The 24481-nt window shown below is 48.9% G+C and overlaps 1 protein-coding gene across 1 annotated transcript in view; it reads left to right on the forward strand.

Moving 5' to 3' along the window:
• LOC138958004 (uncharacterized) overlaps positions 1 to 24481 on the forward strand; it is a 292556-nt gene that overhangs the window by 77866 nt on the left and 190209 nt on the right. The window contains exons 29-46 of the mRNA XM_070329034.1: positions 6391 to 6657; positions 7308 to 7664; positions 8150 to 8329; positions 8958 to 9074; positions 9480 to 9632; positions 10489 to 10641; positions 11232 to 11444; positions 11728 to 12033; positions 12371 to 13240; positions 13731 to 13982; positions 14957 to 15190; positions 15773 to 15960; positions 16565 to 16976; positions 17556 to 18042; positions 18281 to 18729; positions 19179 to 21083; positions 22202 to 22322; positions 23494 to 23717. Coding sequence (XP_070185135.1) covers positions 6391 to 6657; positions 7308 to 7664; positions 8150 to 8329; positions 8958 to 9074; positions 9480 to 9632; positions 10489 to 10641; positions 11232 to 11444; positions 11728 to 12033; positions 12371 to 13240; positions 13731 to 13982; positions 14957 to 15190; positions 15773 to 15960; positions 16565 to 16976; positions 17556 to 18042; positions 18281 to 18729; positions 19179 to 21083; positions 22202 to 22322; positions 23494 to 23717 — 6888 coding nt within the window. The remainder of the gene's footprint in view (positions 1 to 6390; positions 6658 to 7307; positions 7665 to 8149; positions 8330 to 8957; positions 9075 to 9479; positions 9633 to 10488; positions 10642 to 11231; positions 11445 to 11727; positions 12034 to 12370; positions 13241 to 13730; positions 13983 to 14956; positions 15191 to 15772; positions 15961 to 16564; positions 16977 to 17555; positions 18043 to 18280; positions 18730 to 19178; positions 21084 to 22201; positions 22323 to 23493; positions 23718 to 24481) is intronic.

A 24481-nucleotide genomic window follows, 5' to 3' on the forward strand; every position in this document is an offset into this window, starting at 1 on the left:
AGTCCCTCTCTTCCGGGAAGGTTTCTTCTGTTTCCGCTCCTCAACTTCCTGTCTCGGGTGGAGACGTTACAAGTAAGTTGAACCGGTCCTCTTGCTCTCGTGAAGCGCCTGGACAGCCCCGTGCGGGCAACGGTTCGTGTGCGCAGGGTCACTCCCTGCTTTCGGCTGGCGGCAGGCCTCCTCTTGTAGAGCAGGACTCTGTTAGCCAGCAGCGGCGACCGTTTACGGTTACTGCGCTTCCGGCTCCCGCCGGAAGCATAGGTCCCCCCACGCTTGCTCGCAATGCCAGCCGCGATGGGATGGATCATGAGCTGGCCTACGGGCTTCACGGCTTCCGGCCGCAGTTCGTGCATTCACCGCTTCCGCCCCCGGCGGTTATGGTGTCTGCATTTCCGGCTTCGGCCGGACACGCTGTCCCTCTACCGTCCACTTCCTCTTGGATGGCGGAGAGGGAACAACAGCGTGATGCTTTTGCACTTCCGGTGCTTCAGCACGGACGGTCGTCTCTTTCCTCTGCTGAGGTTTTGACTTCCGCCCAACCACATCCGGCGTTCTCGGACGGTGTTCCGGTTTACCCTCTCCCTACTGGGCAGGGTTTAAACCAGGACGATGTTCGTGGGTACAGGTTTCCGGTTTCCGGTCATCCAGAGTACCCTTCAGCCACTGTGGTTGATGACTACGGTCGTTCTTCGCTGATGGATCAGTCTGAACTGCAGTCAGTGGTCAGCGAAGACACCCGTACTGTGTTTTCCTCTCAGCTCAAGTCCATTCTTGACTCTGCAGCCGAGGTGACTTCGCGGTATTTTGCAGAAGGTGTAGCGACGTCCGCTACTTCCGTTTCGGCGGCGCCTTCAGCTATGGCAGACTTCCTGCCGGATAAGGATGACGCTTCCTCCTTCCGGTTTGTGGAATCTCCGTCTGTCTCATACCACCTGTCCCAAGTTCTGGTGCACCCGAACAAACGGAGCAGTGGTATTCCGGTTGAGCCGTTCCCTCTTCTGGCACCTTTTGGGCCGGTTCCGGAACGGGCTCGTGGTTGGCTTGCGGATGAAGGGCAGTCCTCTTCCTTTGTGCATTCTGCACAGAAGAGGATTGCTTTCCCTGTCCGTAGCCGCAACCTCACCACTTCCTTTGCTCTCCCGCGTGCCATCTTACCGGTGACGCAGGAGCTGCAGGCTTTGCTTGTCAAACCAGTCAAGTCTGACTCGGTTGTGCCAGTGCGGGAGGGTACTCTTATCTCCCTGGAGGAGATCGGTCGTCAGCTCTTGGAGCTGGCTTCCATCTCCGAGACGCTGGTGCGGGCACTGTCTCGGTCGTTGACCGACTCTCTTGTCCCTTTTTCCCTCAGTGAGGAGCAAAATGCGGATGATGTCTCCTCCCTGCTTACGGCCCTGGCGAAGGTCAATGAGGAACAGACTCGTCTCTCCTCTTTGCAATACGCGCATGCGGTCTTGACAAGGAGGGAGTTGTTTCTTGCCAACTCTCAGTTTGCCGATCAGGCTACCAGAGACACACTACGTGTGTCTCCGGTTGTAGAGGGATCGCTGCTCGGCCACATGGCGCTTGTCGCTCGGCAGGCAGAGATTCAGTCCAACAAGGACGCTCAGTTCCTGGACATGGCTCTACAGGGCGCGAAGCAGGCTAAGCCTTCCCAGCAGGGGAAGTCTCAGCCGAGTTCCAAGCCCAAGCCTGCTCAAAAGAGGCCTGCTCAGCAGAGCTCTCGAGGTGGCAAGAAGAAGACAGTGTCGGGAAGGGGGCGTGGCGGCTCTAACAGCAAGCCTCACCCCCAATGAAGCGCCCCCGGTCTCACCCCCCCCCCGCCCTCCACTTTGGTGATGGCGGGGGGCCTCTCCCGGGCACTCACCCATTGGATGGTCTCAGTAGACAGCCAATGGATAGTGGGAGTTGTGAGATCGGGCTTCCGTCTCTTATGGCGGGAGGAGAAGGCTCCTCTTTCCCGACATCCGCCACGCTTCAAGCCCCCCTGCTCTCAGGAGGCAAGATCCGTTCTGCAAACGGAAGTTGCCTCCCTGGTGCAGAAGGGGGCAGTGGAGAGGGTCCTGGACCAAAGCTCCCTGGGATTTTACGGGCGCCTTTTCGCCGTGCCCAAAGCTTCAGGGGCGTGGCGTCCGGTCTTGGACTTATCTTTTCTCAATACTTTCTTGAGAGAGATAAAGTTCAAGATGGAGACGCCCGCCAAGGTCAGAGACTCTCTCCGCCCAGGAGATTGGGCGACCTCCATAGACCTGACAGATGCATACTTTCACATCCTGGTGCATCCGTCCGACCGGAAATGGCTTCGTTTCCGGTGGGACGAGCAGGTCTACCAGTTCCGCGCCCTCCCTTTCGGTTTGTCGCTCGCACCATGGATTTTTACCATGGTGGTCCGACAGCTGGGCGCTCTGGTGAGGTCTCAGGGTATCCGCCTGCGGGTTTACCTGGACGACTGGCTCGTTCTGAACCAGTCCCAGGCAGGCTGCACGCAGCATACCCAGACGGTTCTTCGGGAAGCCCACTCGTTGGGGTTCTCGATCAACGCGTCAAAGTCGGAGCTGACCCCGTCGCAGACGTTCACCTACTTGGGGATGTCCTTCGACACGGTCGCTTGGACTGTCCGCCCCTCTCAAAAGAGGGTGGACAAGCTCCAAGCTCAGATACGCTCGACTTTGCCCCTCCTGCAGGCGCCCCTTCGCTCTCTTGCCTCCATCTTGGGACAGATGGAATCCATGGCTCTGTTGGTCCCTCTGGGTCGGGTACACAAGCGTCCTTTTCAGGCAGCTCTGAAGCCGTTTGTGGGCTCGACTCGGGTGGATTGGAACGTCCTCGTCCCTCTCCAGGGATGGTTCCAGTCTACCACCCTCCCGTGGTTGGACACGGAGTGGGTGTGCAGAGGGGTTCCGATTGCCTTGCCTCCCCCGGACTTGGACCTGTTCACGGACGCGTCCTTGCTGGGGTGGGGGGCTCACACGGACCTACACACGGTGTCAGGTCTGTGGTCGGTGGAACAGAGCCAGTGGCATATCAACCGGCTGGAACTAGAAGCAGTAGCTCTAGCTCTCACCCGGTTTCTGCCCTCCCTGCAGGCCAAGCATGTTCGTCTGTTTACAGACAACACGACAGTGGCAGCTTATATCAACAAGCAGGGAGGCTCGCGGTCCCCGTCTCTCTCGGACAGGACCTGCGAGGTCTTGAGGTGGTGTTACCAACACCGCATCTCGATCTCCGCCAGGTACCTTCCAGGGAGGCTGAACACTCTGGCGGACGCTCTCAGTCGCTCCGGCAGGGTGCTTCAGTCCGAGTGGACAGTCACTCACGGGGCACTGCTTCGCCTTTGGACCCAAGTCCCAAAGCCTCTCGTCGACCTGTTTGCCACCAGGTTCTCGAAGAGGCTCCCGGTGTTCGTCTCGCCATTCCCGGACCCTCAGGCTTGGCGAGTGAACGCTCTGGACATTCCCTGGACGGGTCTGGAGGCGTACGCCTTTCCGCCTTTCCCATTACTCGGCCGAGTAATTCGAAAGGCGGAGCTGGAGGGGCCGGCCCTTCTACTTCTGGTCGCGCCCCTCTGGCCGTCGCAGGACTGGTTCCCAGACCTGCTTCGGCTCGCCCAAGGTCCTCCCATTCCTCTCTCTCTGCGAAGAGGGGAATTAGTGCAGCCCCGAACAGGCATTCCACACGAGGAGCCCAGTCTTCTGAAGCTTCACGTGTGGATGTTGTTCGGGACTCACTGAGGCGCTCTGGTGCGTCTTCTCCGACGCTGGACTTGGTGGGCAGCTCCCATAGGGCTTCCACCTCGTCCGTATACGCCTCGCACTGGAGGGCCTGGGCCTCCTGGTGTTCCGCTAAAGGGGTGGTTGCAGTGGCTCCTCGCTCTATGCAGGTCGCCAACCACCTCTCGTTTATGTTTTCGCAGGGTGCCTCCGTCTCCTCTATGAGGGTCCGGCGCTCTGCGATCTCTGCTACTCTCAAGCAGATCGGCCGATCTGTTCAAGTGGGGGGGGTGATCGCTGCTGTCATTAAGGGCGCTGCTCTCAAGGAGGTCCGGTCTCGTTTGCCCGCTCCTAAGTGGGACCTGTTCCTTGTTTTAGCGTTCTTGCGGTCCGCGGAATTTGAGCCTTTGAGCGAGTCGAGTCTCTACAATCTCACTCGCAAGACTCTTTTTCTGGTTCTTTTGGCTACGGCCCGACGGGGTAGCGAGGTCCACGCTCTGTCGGGTCTGCCAGGTGACATTTTGTTCGAGTCGGACGGCTCAGTATCTCTTCGTTTCCGTCCCGACTTCCTGGCCAAGAATCAGGCTCCGGGGCAGGCCTCTCCGTTGGTTCGCGTCAAGGCCTTGACCAACGCGTTGGCTCCGGATGACCCTGATTCGGTCAACTGTCCAGTTAGGGCCTTACGTCTGTATTTGGCTCGGACTCAGCCGGTTCGTTCCTCCTCACAAAAGCTATTGTTTATCTCTCTTCTCACTTCAAGGGAGAAAGACGTTTCAAGAGTTACGTTGGCCCGGTGGGTGTCGTCCCTTATTCGGCAAGCCTACAGTTGGTGTCACACAAGTGGGGGGGGGGCTCAGCCTGCCTTTCCCCTGGTCTCGGCCAGAGCCCATGAGACTAGGGCGTGGTCTTCGTCTTTGGCCGTTCTTCGCTCGCAACGGCTTGACGAGGTGCTCTCGACGGCTTACTGGCGCTCAGAAGATATTTTCATTAATTACTATCTTCGAGACGTGGCTGCACTCAGACAGGATGGATCTCGCGGTCTACCTGCCCTTATAGCAGCCGGCCAGTTCCTGTCCAGAATGTGATGGTGAGTTTGATTTATTTCTTGCCCACCGCCATGTTGATGTTATCTGCTATATATGTGATTCGGAGTAAGAATATGTAATTTAATGGAAAATTTCTAAAGTAAATTTTCATTTCATTAATATACTTACCCGAATCACATATCGAAGTCCCTCCCGCCTGCCCCGCTGTTTGTTTCGGTTTTTCTCTGAGCCGGAATGAAGTAGCCACGTGCGTGGGATGGGAAGTAGCTAATGGGAGGTAACTCCCAGGGGGTAGCTCACTACCATATGCTAGTTCCAGCTTTTTTGGTGTGGGGTTGCTTCCCTTTAATTACTTTAAAGATGGGTAGCGCTTTCAGTACCTTAGCATACCAGACGGTGTCAACTGCTATATATGTGATTCGGGTAAGTATATTAATGAAATGAAAATTTACTTTAGAAATTTTCCATGAAATCTGTACCATGTGCAGTAAATGTATGCCATTTGTAAAGGAAATCCTGCAAAGCAAAGAGAATTTGCGGGTAAAATAATGCATAAGTGTATTTTGGGGGGGGGGGGGGGGGGGGGTTGTAGTATGATTTTACTTGTGAGATAAAGTGCAACAAATCCAAAAAAGACAGACTGCTGATGTTCCAAAAATCAAGAAAAAATAAAAGAAAGGTAAGTTCATGGAAAGTAATAATAATAATAATGCATAATATTTATATAGCGCATGTATCCAGGGTTAAACCCCAGCTCAAAACGCTGTACAATCAAAATACTACGACAAAAAAAACATTATTTAAGTAATGTTTAGTTATAGACAAAGTGAAACATTCAGTAGAACTTAGGCCTATTGGTATTTAAGGTAGACGCTGCAACTAAGATTCACAACAGACAATTGATAATGTAGGATATTCACTTGTGGGAGTAAAAGTCCCTTCAATTCCAGCTTTTATCAAATACAATACACTTTCATGAAGAGATTTCAACACTAATCAGCCAGGTTGTGTCTCCCTGTGTACATGCAGTTTTTGGCTCACGTAAGTGTAGCCTATGCGATCATAACTTTGTCTGTCTGTGCGTTTGTGCGTGTGTGTGTGTGTGTGTTTGTGCGTGCGTGTGTGTGTATGTCTGTGGTAGAAACTCTAACATTTGAAGACGTCACATTACATTGACGTCACATTATGACGTAAGAGGGTTAGACGTCACGCGAAGGAAGTACTGAAAGTCTCGGTCATTATTATTTTGAGCGCGCCGAGACTAGTTGGCAGTCGTGTCCTGTAAGTAGGCTACATGCAGACAGACAGATCTAGATCTAGTGTCTCGCTTTCTTGCACAGTTTCACCTATGCTCTTTCTGTGTGTGTGTGTGTGTGTGTGTGTGTGTGTGTGTGTGTGTGTGTGTGTGTGTGTGTGTGTGTGTGTGTGTGTGTGTGTGTGTGTGTGTGTGTGTGTGTGTGTGTGTGTGTGACGGAGTGATTGAGTTTGTGTTACTGTTTGTCGATTTCTTACGTGAGCCTTGATGGCTTCGCCTCTTGTTAAGTCTTAGATTGTTTTATATTTGATGGGGCAAGACAGGATCTTGCACTTTTTATTGGTTCACTTGTCATTCGACACCATTAACTTCTCGTCAACAGGTGTGAACGTCAGTCAGCCAGCACCTGGCAACACAACGGGAATCGGTGGACCGTGTCCTGCGGGTCGTTACTGTGAAGAAAAAACAACCACACCAGCACTGTGTCCAATCGGAACATACCGTGATGTGGAGTATGCAAAGGCATCATCGGAGTGTTTTGACTGCACGCTCGGCAACTACTGTGGCACTATGGGACTGGTCAACGTCTCTGGACCGTGCTCACCTGGGTTCTACTGTCTGGTGGGCAGTGACTCACCTACACCTACAGGTAAGTTTATAAATAAAAATGCACAGGTAAATGTACAAAATACTTTGTTGTGTATATCAGCATGCTACACTTGCATAAAAGTGTCAGTAATTGAAAATAAGATTAAAATTTGTTGTTGTTGATATTATACTGAGACACAGCTTTTAGTATTCTGTGAGCGGCAACTAATTTAATTGTTCAGCAAACTGCAACACAGTGTAAACAATATTGAAATAGAAAATTTGCATTCTTTACTTCTATGATAATTCAATGTTCACGCAAGTCCATGGCTCCTACTTGAACATTTCTTTAGAGAAGTTTGCAAATCTCATCAGAAAAAAATGAAGGAAAAGGCTGAGAGAATTTTGTGCTCACTGGAGCTTAGGCTTGGCAATTTGTGTGCAAGAGAACTTACTAGTAATCTGCTCAGCATTTCACAGAAGCCGCCATAGGCGAAAATGTTGACATTTTAAATGCGCTTTCCTTGTCTTGGTGAGTAAAGAATTCTTTTGTTTTCAGCTTCATTGTTCTCACCTTCAGTTATTCTGTTGTTTAGATTTCAAATTTTGTTGTTGTTTTTAAATTCTGTCTGTGTGTGCTCAGTTTTTGTGCTCATTTGAGTTAATAAACAGATGAACAAATAAATAAATGTTTCGTGTGTTTGTTTTCAGGTGCAGATCCAACCAAAGGAGGGCCGTGTCCCATCGGTCACTACTGTCCAGAGGGTACCTCCTACCCCCTGGAGTGTCCGGAGGGTACTTACAACAACGTGACTGGACGTTTGGAATGCTTCAGCTGTCCGGCGGGCTACTTCTGCCCAGCCAACATCACCAACTACGAGCTGTACCCCTGCCCTCAGGGCCACTATTGTCCCAACGGAACCAAGCAGAGCACAGAGTTTCCCTGTCCGAAGGGCAGTCACCGCAACTTGACGATGGGCATGGAGGTGGTTGATTGCTTCCCTTGCCCTGGTGGACAGTATTGCGGTAGCGAGGGACTGACACTTCCTACGGGTTCCTGTGATGCAGGTGTGTGCCTGGCTGTGTTGATCTTTTGAATCTTGCTTCATATTTTGTTCAGTATTGTAGTTTTTGTTTTCTTTCTGTCTTGTGTGTTTGTTTTTTTAAAGAAAAACTACAGGGGTTAAATTTACACTGTACAAACTGAGTAGCAAAATTAACACACAGAGAGACAAATGAAAAATGTACATCCCTGCTGTTATTATTTTTATAAATGTCAAACCTCTCTACGTTCCCAACCCATTTGTTATTCTCTGGTGTAAAAGATTCATAGATGTCAAAAGCTGACCTTGCCGGACTGGATTCATTCAGTGCATGAACTCTGAATTTGATCTGCCTGGAATTACTGGTGCTGTCTGCCTTCCCGGCAGATACTGCAGTATGTTTTCATTTTTCCGTTGCTTCTAGTTTTGTATCTTGTAAATATGTGGTTGTACTGTCAGGCAGTACTGTATTTGCCTCAAATGTTATCTTTCTGGATGAATTTCTTCCAGGCTACTTCTGCTTGCTGGGAGCCTGGTCAAGCCAGCCGACCGATTTCAACAACTACACAGACGGCTCGTGTCTGTGTCCCAGCAACTCTACGGGAGGAGAGTGCCAGCCTGGATACTTCTGTCCGCAAGGGTCGTGGGAACCTACCCCTTGTCTTGATGGGTACCACTGTGAAACACCAGGTAGGCTGAAGTACCTTGGTAGATTTTCTGTGTAATACATTCATCTTCTTCTTCGTTCATGGGATGAAACTCCCACGTTCACTCATGCTTTTGCATGAGTGGGTTTGGACGTTTTTACCCTGCCATTCAGGCAGCCATACACCGCTGTCGGGGGATGTAATACATTGGTCAATGCATTGATTGAAGATTGGATTTTCCTTCTTTGAGCCATGTGATGCCAGCGGCAAACGAAAACTTATATTTAGGTGGCTGAGTACAAAACGGTGTGCATTCAATCCTAAAAAATAAGAATTCTTACTAAAAATGGATTGATAGATTAATGTAATTTGAATTTTTTTACCAAAATATGATATTTAACACAGACCTCAACAGTCATTGCTCTCCTCGACCGCTAGCACGTTCTCGAAGAACGATCACTGTCTCGATGTGGAGGGTGGTAAAAGTGGCTGGAGTGCAGAAAGGCACACAGGTTGACTGGGTAATGTTTTGGTTGATGTGTGTATTTATAAAATGTCGAATTCAATGTTTTTCATACATTTCAGTAGCGTTTGGGTTGAATTGTATGCTTGACTGATTTGGACAAAATATCGTATTGAGTAATATGCTGTGGGTGTTTTTTTGTCTTCAGGTTTAGCCAATGTGACGGGGCCTTGTAAAGCAGGCTACTACTGTGGCAGAGGGGCGTCAGTGGAGGATCCAACAGATGGAATTACTGGGGACGTCTGTCCCCCCGGCAGATATTGCAGTAGGTTTTCATCTTTCTGTTGCTTCTAGTTTTGTAGTTTTAAGTAATGATCTTGTTCATATGTGGATGTAAATGTTAGTTATGTCTTGTTAAAACAAGTTGATGATTGAATAAAGCAATGTTCAGACCAGTATATAGACAAAATGCTTTAGAATTCTTAACAATTTCAGAATCTGATGCCAGGTAAAAAGGTAAGAACTGTTCTTTTTCTTCTTCTTCTTCTTCTTCTTCTTCTTCTTCTTTTTCTTTTTTTCTCTTCTTCTTCTTCTACTGCATTCATGGGCTGCAATTCCCATGTACACTTGTGTTTTCCATAAGCTGTTTTTGACGTGTATGACCGATTTTTTTCCCTGCCATTTGCAAGAACTGTTCAAACTAAATCTCTGCTTCTTTGTGGGACTACAGTGGCAGGTACAGGCATCGACCAGGACAAATGTCCCAGCAGCACTTTCTCCAGTCAGACGAGCAACACAGCAGTGTCTGACTGCACAAACTGTACACAGGGCTACTACTGCGGCTCTCCTGGCCTTACCGCCCCCACGGGACCTTGTGACGAAGGTAAGACTCTTCATGTACTGTGTTAGTAATACCACACCCACAGGACCTTGTAATGAAGACAAGACGAGACGAGACACGAGACATGACACGACACAACGTTTTTCTGCCATATAGAATAAAAGCCATTGGTATTTGTCCTAGTGTGGGTTGCAATCATACACCCATTCACTTCTTACATATAAGATAAAATAATATAAAAAAGGCCACAAGGCTAGCAAAAACAAGTAAAAGTACAGGTAACTAAAATGTGTTCATCATCAAGTCTTTTAAATAGTTCTTGAATATATGTGTAAGCGAATGTTTATGTTCGTAACTCTTCATGTACTGTGGTTGTGAGCTGTAGTGGCAAACAAAGTAATGGTATTGAGATGTGGTGAAGGCCTTTATGGTCTTGTGTTGGGGCCCATTTGTCGTTGTGGGAAGGGGTGGTTTTATGGGTCTGTGTATGTGTTTCGGTCAGTGTATCTTGTGCGTATGTGTTTGTCTGCGTGTCTGGCTTGCATGTGTGAGTATATCTGTCTCTAGAAGCACATCTATTTGTTTGCCTGCAAGTTACATTTAGCTTGACATTTTGTGTGTGTATGTGTGCCTGTCCCGATACATCCTACTGTTCCTTGTCCCAGTTTGCGCTCACATCGCCCCATCCCAGCATTCACTGCTCCATCCACATCTGGATTTTGTTCCATTGCCAGACTTGTCGATTTTACAGACGCTCCAGCTTGACATTATCTTGTCTTTATGCATTCTCATAAGCGCTCATTTGATCTGAATGAATGTCTTGATTTCCTTTGATTCTGTTTCACTTTCGACTCACATCAGAAACATATTTCAACCAGTTATACTGTCCACTGTGCAGGATACTACTGCCCGACGGGTCAAAGCATTGCAACACCATTCCCGTGCAGTGCGGGTAACTACTGCCCCCTGGGAAGCCATGCTGAGATCCACTGCCCGTCTGGAACGTACCAGGATCAGACTGCACAGGGGACTTGCAAAGAATGTGTGGCTGGTAAGTTATCAAAACACTCATCTTCTCTGTGTCAAATTTGGGGGGAAGAAATGTTAATACAGTGGAACCCTCCTTTTTAAGACCTTCAAAAATATGAGATCAGGTCTTAAAAAGGAGGGAGTCTTAAAATGGGGGTACATTTACAGAGGTTATGAACAGAAAGTCCAAGAAAACAGGGTCTTAAAATGGAGGAAGTCTTAAATTGGGGGGTCTTAAAAGGGGGGTTCCGCTGTACAGTGGAAACCCCCTATTAAGGCAGAAGGGGTCTAAGTCGACAAACAATTGGTGCATTCCCTGTAGGTGCCCTTTCTGAAGGCGTTTTTCTGGTGAACAGGGAATGCACCCCGAGTGCATTTCATGTAGCGTTTCGCTGATCTCACTGAAAGTCATGTGTTGCTCAGCCACATCCGTAAAATTGGATATCTTTCTACCCTTTTCTTTAGTTTTCAAAGAGATTTGATTTGAAAATAAGAAAATCCATCAAGTCCCCCTGTCGAACCGCATTTTGGATGTCTATGATGGGAAGTAACGCGGAGGTGATATTGAGTTGTGTTGTACTTTCCTACAGTCATTTATTGCATATGCTCCAGGTCACTACTGCGACGGTAACAACACGCTGGACACATACCTGACCTACCCGTGCCCTGTGGGTCACTACTGTGTCAACGGTACCCAGTGGGCCACCCAGTACCCGTGTCCTGCGGGTACCTACAGCCCCGGTACCCAACTGGAGGATGTGACCCAGTGCTTGCTGTGCGACCCAGGCACATACTGCGCTACTGCTGGGCTCAGTAACTACACAGGTTGGTGCCTTGATCAGAGCTGCATGCTATGTTTTAAGACAAATTGCTACGCTGTTACGCCAAGCTTAAAAGTACTACACTCAAACAAATAATCACAAGCATGCAACAGTTAGTTCTTTTGTGTGAGTCCTGGTGCTTATTTCTGATTCTCACTCTGTGTAGCGGTCAGAATATGGGTCATAAAACATTGTCTACACTGAATAGTCACTTTGTGGCACTGCAGAAACTCTTTGTGCTCAGCCTCACTTGGGTATGATTTCCACTCTTGTCTTATGTTTTCTAGACGAGTGCAATGCACGCTACTGGTGCATGAACGGTTCCTCGTCTGCCACTCCCACTGACGGCACAACGGGTCAGCATTGTCCAGCCGGTCACTACTGTGGGAAGGGGGTACCCGTACCCGACCCGTGCCCTCTGGGTACCTGGTCCGGCAGCACGGGTCTGGCTTTGAGCGGCGAGTGTCAGGTGTGCTCGGCTGGGAACTACTGCAACGGAACAGGCCTGACAACCCCGTCTGGACTTTGCACTGCTGGTTATTACTGCTCTCAGAACGCTACAGATCCCATGCCTAGTGATGGAGGAGTTACAGGTAAGAAAAAGTTATACTTCATGTTTAATATTTGAGCCATAGTGTTTTGTAAGAGGCATTTTTTATGTAAGAGAAAGCTGTACATAATTTTTCTGTACTGAAATAAAGAACTCAGTCTGAAATATCTGAACAGATGCATAGACGGATGCAAACTCGGACAGGTTTCTTAGTATTTTGATTGTTCAAACATGCACACACAGACATGGAGACAATGTTTTGTATTCTGTTGCACCTGTTATTTCTTTACGAGTGTACATACTTCATTACTTCATGAAGTTTTACTTGACCTGGTCTGCCTTTATCTTTATTTCAAAGCAATATTGGTTGAATTTCATAGGAGACCTCTGCACTATTGGCCACTACTGCCCAGAAGGTACAGGCTCGCCCCTGCCCTGCGCTGACGGAAGCTACATGACCAACACCGGTGCAGACAGCTGCTGGAACTGTACCCCTGGCTCCTACTGCATCACCGGTCTGACACCAGACCCCTGTCCCCCAGGCTTCTACTGCCCCGAGGGCACAGGACAGGTGTGGCAGTCGTGCCCTCCAGGAACCTTCAGTGTGGCGTCTGGTCTGTGGGACGTTGACAACTGCACGCAGTGTAGTGGAGGTGACTACTGCTCACAGCCCAACGCTACTGCAGTGACGGGCCAGTGTGCCGCCGGGTACTACTGCACAAGCGGTTCCGACACGGCCACCCCGGATGTGAATAACTCCGGCGTTGCAGGCCCTTGTCCCAGCGGTCACTTCTGCGGAGTGGGAACCACCACCCCCACCGCTTGCCCCGCTGGGAAATTCAACAACAACACCAAGGCTGTGGGCGTCAACGGTTGTTCCGCGTGCAGCTACGGCTACTACTGTGGAAGTGCGGGTCTCACAGAACCCTCCGGGCCATGCTGGGCAGGCTTCTACTGCCTGGAGGGGGCCGACTCTCCCAACAACCCTGTGCAGGACGCCACCGGAGGGCCGTGCCCAGTGGGTCACTTCTGCCCCAACGGAACGTCTTACCCGCTCGGCTGTGCAGCCGGAACGTACAACCCCAGCACTGGAGAGTCGTCTTGCACGCCGTGTCCTGCTGGATATTTCTGCCTGGAGAATTCCACTACGTACGCTGGAAGTGACTGCCCTACCGGCTACTACTGCCCCCTGGGAACGAAACATGCAAACGAGTTCCCTTGCAGCGCTGGCACCTACAATGGTGTTGCTGGTGAGTGTTTGTGTTGTACTTGGTGTCGCCTTGCTGTCCTTGCTTCACGGTTTCTCTGTGGAATGGTGCAGTATTGGGTTGTTATGCCTACTGAGTACTCAAAGTGATTGTTTTTCGTTTTTTCATCAGTTTCTGTGTGCAACAGACAAAAACTGAGAAAAACAGAGTTTTGCAATAAATACGGTCTTGTTGTGATTGAATGTATTCAAGCCAAGCAACATTCCGGTGTATTGCACATGGTTGTAATAAAATTTTATCCTCTGTCTTTTCATTATTACTTGTAATACGAACGAGGAGAAGAAGAAAATCACTTGTAATAGATGATTCAGTTGTAAGAGGATGCTTACAACGTGTTAGGTTTGGGAATTTGCTTTTGCAACTTTGGCTACAACTCGTAACTTTCCTAGTTCTTAATGCATAACCACTCATGTGGAAAAACGTGGAAAAACACACGCAGTTATTTCTAATTTATTTTTCTTCTCCAACACAGGCAAGCAGAGTGAAGCAGACTGCACGCCGTGTGACCCAGGCAAGTTCTGCGACACGCCGGGACTCAGCGCACCGGCTGGCGACTGCAGCGCAGGCTGGTACTGCGTGAGAGGAGCCTGGAGCACCACACCCACCGACATAGCCAACTACACCAACACCGGCTGCTACTGCCCAGTCAACAGCACCGGCGGCCAGTGCCAGCCCGGACAGTACTGTCCTGCAGGATCTGACCAGCCGCTGGACTGCTTGCCAGGTTAGTGTGCTACAATGGCTATATATCTAGATAACAAAGAAAATGTACTCACCAGTACCAGAAACACGAACAATAAAAATGTTTCTAGTGTTTGTGTTTCTGGTACTGGTGACTACATTTCCATTGTTATCTAGTTCTTGTTCTTCTCACCTGCAGTCTCTTGTTTCTATTCAGGTATTTACCTGTTTGGAGTTTATACTTCTTTGAGAATTGAAATAACAGGGGTGGGAGTGTCACAAGTATTAGTTTTCTTCTTTTCTTTATTTGGTGTTTAACGTCGTTTTCAACCATTCAAGGTTATATCGCGACGGGGAAAGGGGGGAGATGGGATAGGGGAAAGGGGGGAGATGGGATAGGGGAAAGGGGGGAGATGGGATAGAGCCACTTGTTAATTGTTTCTTGTTCACAAAAGCACTAATCAAAAAATTGCTCCAGGGGCTTGCAACGTAGTACAATATATGACCTCACTGGGAGAATGCAAGTTTCCAGTACAAAGGACTTAACATTTCTTACATACTGCTTGACTAAAATCTTTACAAACATCGACTATATTCTATACAAGAAACACTTAACAAGGGTAAAAGGAGAAACAGAACCGTTAGTCGCCTCTTACGACATGCTGGGTAGCATCGGGCAAGTATTAGTGTTAGGAATAAACAGGGTATGAATGTGCCGAGTCAGAGTACGCTTGTGATGAGAGATTCGGGATGCACATGAATCAGTTTATACTAGTCGTGGCCGAATGGTTTGCGAATGACAGTTAATCTTTCATTGTTTGTAAAATAAAATGTTAGATTATGTGGCAAAAGGGAGTCGAAAGGGTTACCTGCTTGTAGAAATGCAGAATTACTTATTGGAGTAATTTAAGACCAGATAATTTGAAGATTATTTGCCCTTTTTATATCTGGATTGCCTGACGTGTCACTGTTCCCAACACTCTTTCACTCACCCAATCCTGATCATTTTCTTTCCAGGTTACTACTGCTCTGTGGCTGGGCTGGCCAACGTCAGAGGCGAGTGTAACGCAGGGCACTACTGCACTTTGGCAGCCGTGCGACCCGACCCCACCGATGGTGTCACGGGTGACCTCTGCACCCCAGGTCACTACTGTCCTGTGGGTACAGGCACACCAGAGCAGTGTCCGCCGGGCTACTTCTCAAATGCTACCGGGAATGTTGCCTTCGCTGACTGTAAACTCTGCACTGCTGGTGAGAAGTTTTGAAATGTTTTTAGAGTGCTTCTTTCGTCAATTTATTGTTTTGTTGAGTTTCATTTCTTAATCATTTCTTGATTATGTAAACGTGAATGAGATTTCAGCCAGGTTTGGATTTGTTTGTCTTGTGTGTGTGGATGCCAACAATTTAGAAAGATTTGTAACAGATCATTTTTAAGTTGATATTTCCAGCTTTTTGTTTTAATTTGTTAGCATGATTATGTAAGCCTGAAAAGATATTTCAAACAAGTTTTGGAACTGATTAGTTCTGATGCAAACAGGCTTGTTCCAGCGCATCTGCCTTTGTCCTTATATGATACCAACACAAAGCCAATTTGCATTTTGACCAAAGTCTAAAGCTGCATGGTACAGGGTGAACCCCTAAAAATACAACACACAAAAATGGTAATTATTTCTACATCTGTTGACCAAATAACTTCATATTTGGTGTACAACTTCAGCTTCTTTTTTTGTTTTTTTTTTTTTGGGGGGGGGGGGGGAGAATCGCCCTGTATTTGGCCTCACTTGCCAACACTTCTCAATCCATGTTCACTACTTCCTTTGTTTACGATGTCAGGATACTACTGCGACAACTACGCCCTGGTGGCCCCCACTGGTCCTTGTGACGCTGGCTACTACTGTCCAGAGGGTCAGAATGTCAGCAGTCCAGTCTCCTTTGTCTGCACGCCGGGCCACTACTGCCCTCAGGGCAGTGCCACGGAGCTGGCCTGTGCCTCGGGGTCCTACCAGGATGAGTTCGGACAGGTGAGAGTACAGTGAAACCCCCCTGTTAAGACCACCAAAAAGCTGAAAAAATCAGATTTTAAAAAGGAGGGAGTCTTAAAATGGGGGTAGATTTTTCAAAGGCTATGAACAAAAAGTCTGAGAAAAGATGGTCTTAAAAGGGAGGGAGTAGGGCGGGGATGTAGCTCAGTCGGTAGCGCGCTGGATTTGTATCCAGTTGGCCGCTGTCAGCGTGAGTTCGTCCCCACGTTCGGCGAGAGATTTATTTCTCAGAGTCAACTTTGTGTGCAGACTCTCCTCGGTGTCCGAACACCCCCCGTGTGTACACGCAAGCACAAGACCAAATGCGCACGAAAAAGATCCTGTAATCCATGTCAGAGTTCGGTGGGTTATAGAAACACGAAAATACCCAGCATGCTTCCTCCGGAAACGGCGTATGGCTGCCCAAATGGCAGGGTAAAAAACGGTCATACACGTAAAATTCCACTCATGCAAAAAACACGAGTGTACGTGGGAGTTTCAGCCCACGAACGCAGAAGAAGAAGAAAAGGGAGGGAAGTCTTAAATTGGGGGATCTTAAAATAGGGGTCCCACTTTACTCCAAATTGTTCTGTGCTTGTTTCAGCTGGACTGCAAAGTTTGCCCAGAAAGCTACTACTGTGACGGCACGCTCCAGAACAACTCAGTCTGCTCTCATGGGGTTCAGAACCCTGTCTCTTGCCAGCCAGGCTTCTACTGCCCCAACGCTACCCGCTTTGCCACAGAGTACCCCTGCCCTAACGGAACGTTCAGCCCCAACACGCACCTCAAAGCTTCCTCGGAGTGCCAGCTTTGCACCGGTGGAATGTTCTGTGACAGTGAAGGGTTGTCTTCCCCTGCCGGACAGTGCAGCAGCGGATATTTCTGTGTGCTTGGTGCGTCAAGCCCAACACCCACAGACGGAAAGACGGGAGATATTTGCGAGATGGGTGGCTACTGCCTGACAGGGTCTAACGCCACAACACTCTGCCCTGCTGGCACTTACAACATGATGTATGGTAAGTGATGAATTCTAAACCTCATGGAATAGTTAACTGTATGTTCTTCTTCTTCTTTTTGCAAAAACATGAGTGAACGTGGGAGTTTCAGCCCATGAACGAAGGAGAAGGAACTGTATGTTAAAACCAGGTGTGATATTTAATAGAAGATTGAAAATGAGAGTGGAGGCAATGAACTACACTTACAGTTTTTTTTATGACATTATTTGTCACCTGTGGTTATTGCCAGCGGTGACAAGAAGTGAGATTCAGGGAACTGACGAGTGACTTTGAGCTTTTTTGATAATTTTAGCGGCTGAATTCTTTTCCGAGATTCAAAGTCCTCCTTCCCCTCTGTTTTGAGTGAGAGTGTGCCCGTGTGTTATTATTGTTATTCATGGTTTTATCAAGTTTGCTGTCTTAATTACAACATACATTTTCTACTTCAAACTTTTAAGTTGCTTTCTGCTTTACAGCATCATAAAAGGTGATTATTTTATATTTGTAACCGCCCAACACTGCATGGCAATTTTCTTTGTTTTGATAAGGACAGTAAAAGTTTGAGTCTTGAGTCTTGAATCTTAAAATGTGCTTTTCCAGGTCTGACTGCCGAATCAGAATGCCAGTCGTGCGACCCCGGTCAGTATTGCCCCTCACCAGGCCTCGTCAAGCCCTACTCCAACTGCAGCGCGGGCTACTACTGCAGCGGCAACGCCACCTCCCCAGCCCCCACCGACGCCATCACTGGCAACGTGTGCCCCACAGGTCACTACTGCCCTATCGGTACAGGCGTACCCATCCCCTGTGCGGCTGGAACGTACGCCAACACGACCCAGAACGACCTCTGCAGCATCTGTCCTGCAGGGATGTATTGCACTAACGGGGAAACTCCTGAGCTTTGCCCCGCTGGTTTTTACTGTCGGGAGGGAACTGGTTTCAACTGGCAGTCGTGTCCGCCTGGCACGTTCAGCCCTGACCTTGGCCTTGCCAATGTGACGTCGTGTACACAGTGTACGGGCGGGTCCTACTGTGACCTTCACAACCTGACGGCCCCTACTGGTCCTTGTAATGCAGGCTATTACTGCAGGTATGGTTGGGAATTTGTTTGTTTGTTTGGTTTTTTAAATGATAAGGTTGGTTAACAGACTTGGGTTGGGAAGTTTAGGAAAGGTGGATGGGTGGGAGGGGGTAGTGGGGGAGGGGAGTAAGAGGGAAAGGGATGTGAGGTGTTTTGCACTTGAAAGTCCTTTAAAGGTGTTTGATTTTGACATGTGTTCTTGTTCGTCTCCCGTGCACATGCTAAAACTATCCTTTCTTGTCATCAGGAGTGGATCAGACTCGGCCACGCCATCCAACGCCAGCACAGGGGACGCCGACGTTTGCCCCGAGGGTCACTACTGCCCAGCACAGACACAGAACCCAGACCCATGCCCAGCGGGCACCTTCAACAACGGCACCGGGCTCCTGGCTGAATCTGAATGTCAGGACTGCCTGCCTGGCTACTACTGCGACGTCCCTGGTCTCGCCTACCCCTCTGGGCTGTGTGAGGCTGGGTATTACTGCACGGCGGGTTCGAACTCGTCTAATCCTACGAGTGTTACTGCCACTGGTGGACCTTGTCCCGCGGGGTCGTTCTGTGTGGTGGGGTCCAGTCAGCCACAACTGTGTGCACCGGGGACATACAGCGCCATCACGCAGCAGGCCAACTGTACAGTATGCCCTGCTGGGTATTACTGTACCCAGGGTAGCACCACCTTCACTGACTGTCTCACCGGTGAGTGTGTAGCACAGCTGTTGTCGGCCAAGAAAAAATAGAAGTGTTACATGGATGGGATTCTTCCAGTATATGCCGGAAATCCGGATTCGATTATGGCCTTTTTTTTCTCTTTTATTTTCTTCGGCCGCTCCCCAGACCTTTCAGGATTAATGACAGTTTTCAGTCCCACCCATGGTGTTAATATTCCTGGTGCATTCTGTTTAAATATGAATACAGGTTGCATACATCAACTGTAAATGTTATTTATTATGAGGAATTCTTGTATTTATTGTAAATCTTCTGTGATTCTGAGACTTTTTGGTAGGTTCAGGAAAAAATGAAGTCTTTTTCTGATAGGAAAAAAATTGATGGAGTATTCAAATTTGGACATTCTCTTCCTGTAACAGACCACTTCCTTCTCATAGGCATTTCTATAATTTTAACACTCTCCTTTTATATAATTTCAGGCCACTTCTGCCCAGAAGGAACAGAGTTCTCCACCCAGTACCCCTGCAACAACGGCACCTACAATAACGCCACGGGAGCTTCCAGCGATGCAGCCTGCCAGCTGTGCGACCCAGGCTTCTACTGCCCTGCTTCAGGTCTGTCTAATCCTGCAGGTCCCTGCGCCGGAGGCTGGTACTGCACTCTGGGATCTTGGTCTGACAAGCCTGCCATTCTTGGCAATGACACAGGTGTCAGCTGCAACTGCCCAGCCAACAGCACTGGTGGAAAGTGTCAGGCTGGCACGTTCTGTCCAGAAGGTTCTGATGCTGCGATTTCTTGCACACCCGGGTATTACTGCGACACTGATGGCTTGTCCAACGTAACTGGTCCTTGCCTTGCTGGGTACTTATGCAGCGGCAGTGCCACCATTCCAAATCCTGTCAACGAAACGTTCGGCGATATCTGTCCTCAAGGTCACTACTGCCCTGAAGGTAGCGGAACGGCTACTGCCTGCCTGGCGGGAACCTACTCAGGTCTCTATGGTAACCACAACAGCAGCGACTGCTTGCCGTGCACTGCTGGTCAGTACTGTCCCAGTCCGGGTCTTGCCGCCCCTGTGGGTGACTGTGACGAGGGCTGGTTCTGCCCTGAAGGCATGACCCAGCCTCAGCCTGTAGGTAACCAGTGTCTGGCGGGTCACAGCTGTCCTCAGGGAAGCCCCGCACAGACCCCGTGTTCCAGTGGAAACCATCAGCCCAACGTAGGACAAGGCACCTGCCTGAGCTGTCCTTCTGGGATGTACTGTGACCAGACCGAAGCCATCGCTGAACAGCAGAGTGGAGTCAACGCATCGTCGCACGGCGTCGTCACGCCCAGAGTGTGTCCTGCAGGCTTCTATTGTCCCAACGGAACCCAGACCGACCAGCAGAACCCTTGCCCCGCTGGAACCTTCGGAAATGTGACTGGCTTAGAGATGCAGTCGCAGTGCCAGGACTGTAACCCAGGAGAGTTTTGCGACGTGTCTGGCCTGACAACGCCCACAGAACAGTGCTCTGCAGGCTACTACTGTGTCAGCGGATCCTCGTCCTCTACGCCTACCCTGTCGCCTCAGGGAGGGCCGTGCCTGCAGGGAACCTACTGCCCACAAGGCTCTACAGTGGAGATTCCTTGTCCGAAAGGAACGTATGGAGACCGAGCACTCCTGCCTTCCCTGGCTGACTGCACTATCTGTCCACCTGGAGAGTTTTGCGCCCAGTCTGGCCTCTCTGCACCCAACGGTTCTTGCCTGGCTGGGTACTACTGCACCAATGGGTCTGAAGAAGCCAACCCAGTAGGACAGAGCTACGGAGACCAATGCCCCAGTGGTTACTACTGTCCTTCAGGCAGCTACCAGCCCACAGCTTGCCTCGCTGGCTCGTACAACCTCAACACCAAGATGACCGACAACTCAGCCTGTTTGGCCTGCGACCCTGGCAGCTACTGCAACTCTACTGGACTTACCAGCACAACAGGGCTCTGCTCTCAAGGTTTCTACTGCGTCAGTGGTGCAGCCTCTACAGCCCCGACTGATGGGACCACAGGGAACATCTGCCCTGCGGGATCCTACTGTCCCGAAGGCTCAGCACAACATCTCTTCTGCCCCAACGGTACATACACCAACCACACAGGAGCTGCTGCCTGCTATGACTGCCCCGCTGGCTACTACTGCGTCAACAAAGACAGAGCGGATCCCTGCTCGCCAGGGTTTTACTGTCCAGACAGGACTGGGGCGGATCTTCAGGCGTGTCCAGCAGGAACGTACAATCCTATCTACGGGTTGAGCCTGGAGAGTCAGTGCACACAGTGTGATGGAGGAAACTACTGTCTGACACCTGGGCTGGCTGCTGTCAGCGGGGATTGCACGGCTGGATACTACTGCAGATTTGGTGAGTACTTGTCTTGAGTAGGTTTTGCTTTGGACTGTTTCAAGAGAATGTGACAAGTTTAGCCTACAGATTAAGTTCGCTTTAGGCTATTCTTAGAGTATTCTACATAGTTTGATCCTGTTTATTCCATGTTAATTTTTACTGGGGGCCCGGTAGCTCAGTTGGTAGAGCTCTGGACTTGTGATCGAAAGGTCGCAGGTTCGAATTCGGGCCGGGACGGACACGGGTCAACTTTATGTGCAGACCCAGAGACGGAAGCCATGTCCCACCCCCGTGTCATCACAATGGCACGTAAAAGACCTTGGTCATTCTGCCATAAGTGCAGGTGGCTGAATACACCTAAACACGCAGACACCTGGGTAGCGCGACTCCGTTGCTGCTAGCTTTCCACTGGGAGGAAGCGACCCGAATTTCCCAGCAATGGGACAATAAAGTAATGAAAATGAAAAGAAAAAAAAATGGAAAAAAATTAACATTTTTCCTCTTTAAAAAGAAGGTAAGAGTCTTGCAATTAAAGCATAATGACAACTACATTTGAAGCAAGCTTCTTTTTACACCGGTCGGTCATTGTAGAGCTCATTATTATTATTATTATGATTGTGATCATTTTTATGCGCCTAATCTAGATATAGCCCTAGGCGCTTACATATTAATTTCTGCCGTTTGAAATGGAATTTTTACAGACAGACAGACAAACAGACATTTTTTACACACAATATATAACGCATTCACATCGGCCAGTAAAGCTCAGTAGCCTATTAGGCGAGCATTCACCTTTCACGGCCTTTATTCCAAGTCAAACGGGTATTTGGTGGACATTTTTATCTATGCCTATACAATTTTGCCAGGAAAGACCCTTTTGTCAATCGTGGGATCTTTAACGTGCACACCCCAATGTAGTGTACACGAAGGGACCTCGGTTTTTCGTCTCATCCGAAAGACTAGCACTTGAACCCACCACCTAGGTTAGGAAAGGGGGGAGAAAATTGCGGCCTGACCCAGGGTCGAACACGCAACCTCTCGCTTCCGAGCGCAAGTGCGTTACCACTCGGCCACCCAGCTCATAACAGTAGCTCTAGACCCTGCCTTACCCTGTGCCTTTACATGATTGTTTACAGGTGTGGACATAACAACACCCTCAGGTAGCAACAACACAGGTGATGGAGGAATCTGTCCAGTGGGTCACTACTGTCCCACCGGCACCACTGACCCCCTGCCATGCGCTGCTGGATCTTACAGGTAACCTACGCTAGATTCTTTCAGTGTGTGTGTGTGTGTGTGTGTGTGTGTGTGTGTGTGTGTGTGTTTGAAGTCACTGTGTTGGAAATCTAAGTCTTGTTTTGTAGATCTGTCAGTTTAGTTCTTCTTCTTCTTCTTGCGTTTGCCGTCACACCATCAGGTTAGTCTGCGAGACGAATTACGTCGTGGCTTCCAGGTCTTGTCTGCTCCCATAGAGTTTGGTGCGGAGAGGGACTGATGCTGGCCACACTTTGTCTCTGAGTTTAGTTCTCATGTAAGCTGAAATAATTTTTCCTGTATGGACAAAAGTTTCTGCAAATATTGGAGAGATGTGCAAGGAGAACATGAAAGGTTATGAACACTTCAGACAAGAGTAGGAAGAAGCTGGGAGTAGGAGAAGGTGCACACCTGATCTCCAGAGAAGCCTTATCAGTTTGTCACCATTTTTGGCTCACGTAAGTGTAGCCTATGCGATCGTAACTTTGTCTGTCTGTGCGTATGTGCGTGCGTGCGTGCGTGTGTATGTCTGTGGTAGAAACTCTAACATTTGAAGACGTCACATTACATTGACGTCACATTATGATGTAAGAGGGTTAGACGTCACGCGAAGGAAGTACTGAAAGTCTCGGTCATTATTATTTTGAGCGGGCCGAGACTAGTTGGCAGTCGTGTCCCTGTAAGTAGGCTACATGCAGACAGACAGATCTAGATCTAGTGTCTCGCTTTCTTGCACAGTTTCACCTATGCTCTTTCTGTGTGTGTGTGTGTGTGTGTGTGTTACTGTTTGTCGATTTCTTACGTGAGCCTTGATGGCTTCGCCTCTTGTTAAAATTTTTAACAATTTCCCTTCTACCTATTTGGCTATGTGAGACTGATGCAAGTTAGTTTCCTTTCTCAGTTTACGTTTTGGTCTTGGAAACTATCTCAGAGGTTGCTTGAAGTTATTTTGAGTGATTCTTGGCAAAAGGACTCGCAGGAAACAGTATACATATTGACATACTCTCTTAAAACATTATACACTTTAACATACTCTCTTAAATCATACACATTAACATCCTCTCTTAAACCGTCCAAAACCGTCCCAGACTTTTCCTGTGGTATAGAAACACAGCGACCACTGAAAATTTTTTAATCCAAGTTCCTAACCTCCATAATTGCTATCCTGTTTCAGCGACAGCCCCATGCAAGCAGTGTGCACAGACTGCCCGGCAGGGTTCTACTGTCAGGAGAACGCCACGGACTACACGCAGACCACCTGTCTGCCCGGCTACTACTGCCCACTGGGCACCACTGACCCCTACCAGTACCCCTGTCCTAAAGGCTCCTACAATCCTGCCACTGGCAGCGACGATTTGACCGACTGCTTGAGCTGTCCTCCCGGGCAGTACTGTGATGGTATGTCCATTTTGTTTTGTACAGTAGAACCCCCCCTTTTCAGACCTCCCAAAAATCAGATAAAGTCAGGTCTTAAAAAGGAGGAAGTCTTATAATGGGGTTAAGGGCGGGGATGTAGCTCAGTCGGTAGCGCGCTGGATTTGTATCCAGTTGGCCGCTGTCAGCGTGAGTTCGTCCCCACGTTCGGCGAGAGATTTATTTCTCAGAGTCAACTTTGTGTGCAGACTCTCCTCGGTGTCCGAACACCCCCGTGTGTACACCGCAAGCACAAGACCAAGTGCGCACGAAAAAGATCCTGTAATCCATGTCAGAGTTCGGTGGGTTATAGAAACACAAAAATACCCAGCATGCTTCCTCCGAAGACGGCGTATGGCTGCCTAAATGGCGGGGTAAAAAACAGTCATACACGTAAAATTCCACTCGTGCAAAAAACACGAGTGTACGTGGGAGTTTCATCCCACGAACGCAGAAGAAGAAAACAAACAAATAATGGGGGTACATTTACAGGGGTTATGAACAGAAAGTCAGAGAAAGCAGGGTCTAAAAAGGGAGGGGGTCTTAAATTGTGGGTCTTGAAAGAGGGGTTCCACTGTATTACGAAAAGTGTGGGGAGAAAAGGTGCTTTGTGTTTGTAGATACAGCCACATGGTTTAGTATTTGGCACCACTGTATTACGAAAAGTGTGGGGAGAAAAGGTGCTTTGTGTTTGTAGATACAGCCACAAGCTTTAGTATTTGGCACCACTGTTGGGGAACTACCTGGGA

The sequence above is a fragment of the Littorina saxatilis genome, linkage group LG1, assembly GCF_037325665.1.
Source record: "Littorina saxatilis isolate snail1 linkage group LG1, US_GU_Lsax_2.0, whole genome shotgun sequence".
Lineage (NCBI taxonomy): Eukaryota > Metazoa > Mollusca > Gastropoda > Littorinimorpha > Littorinidae > Littorina > Littorina saxatilis.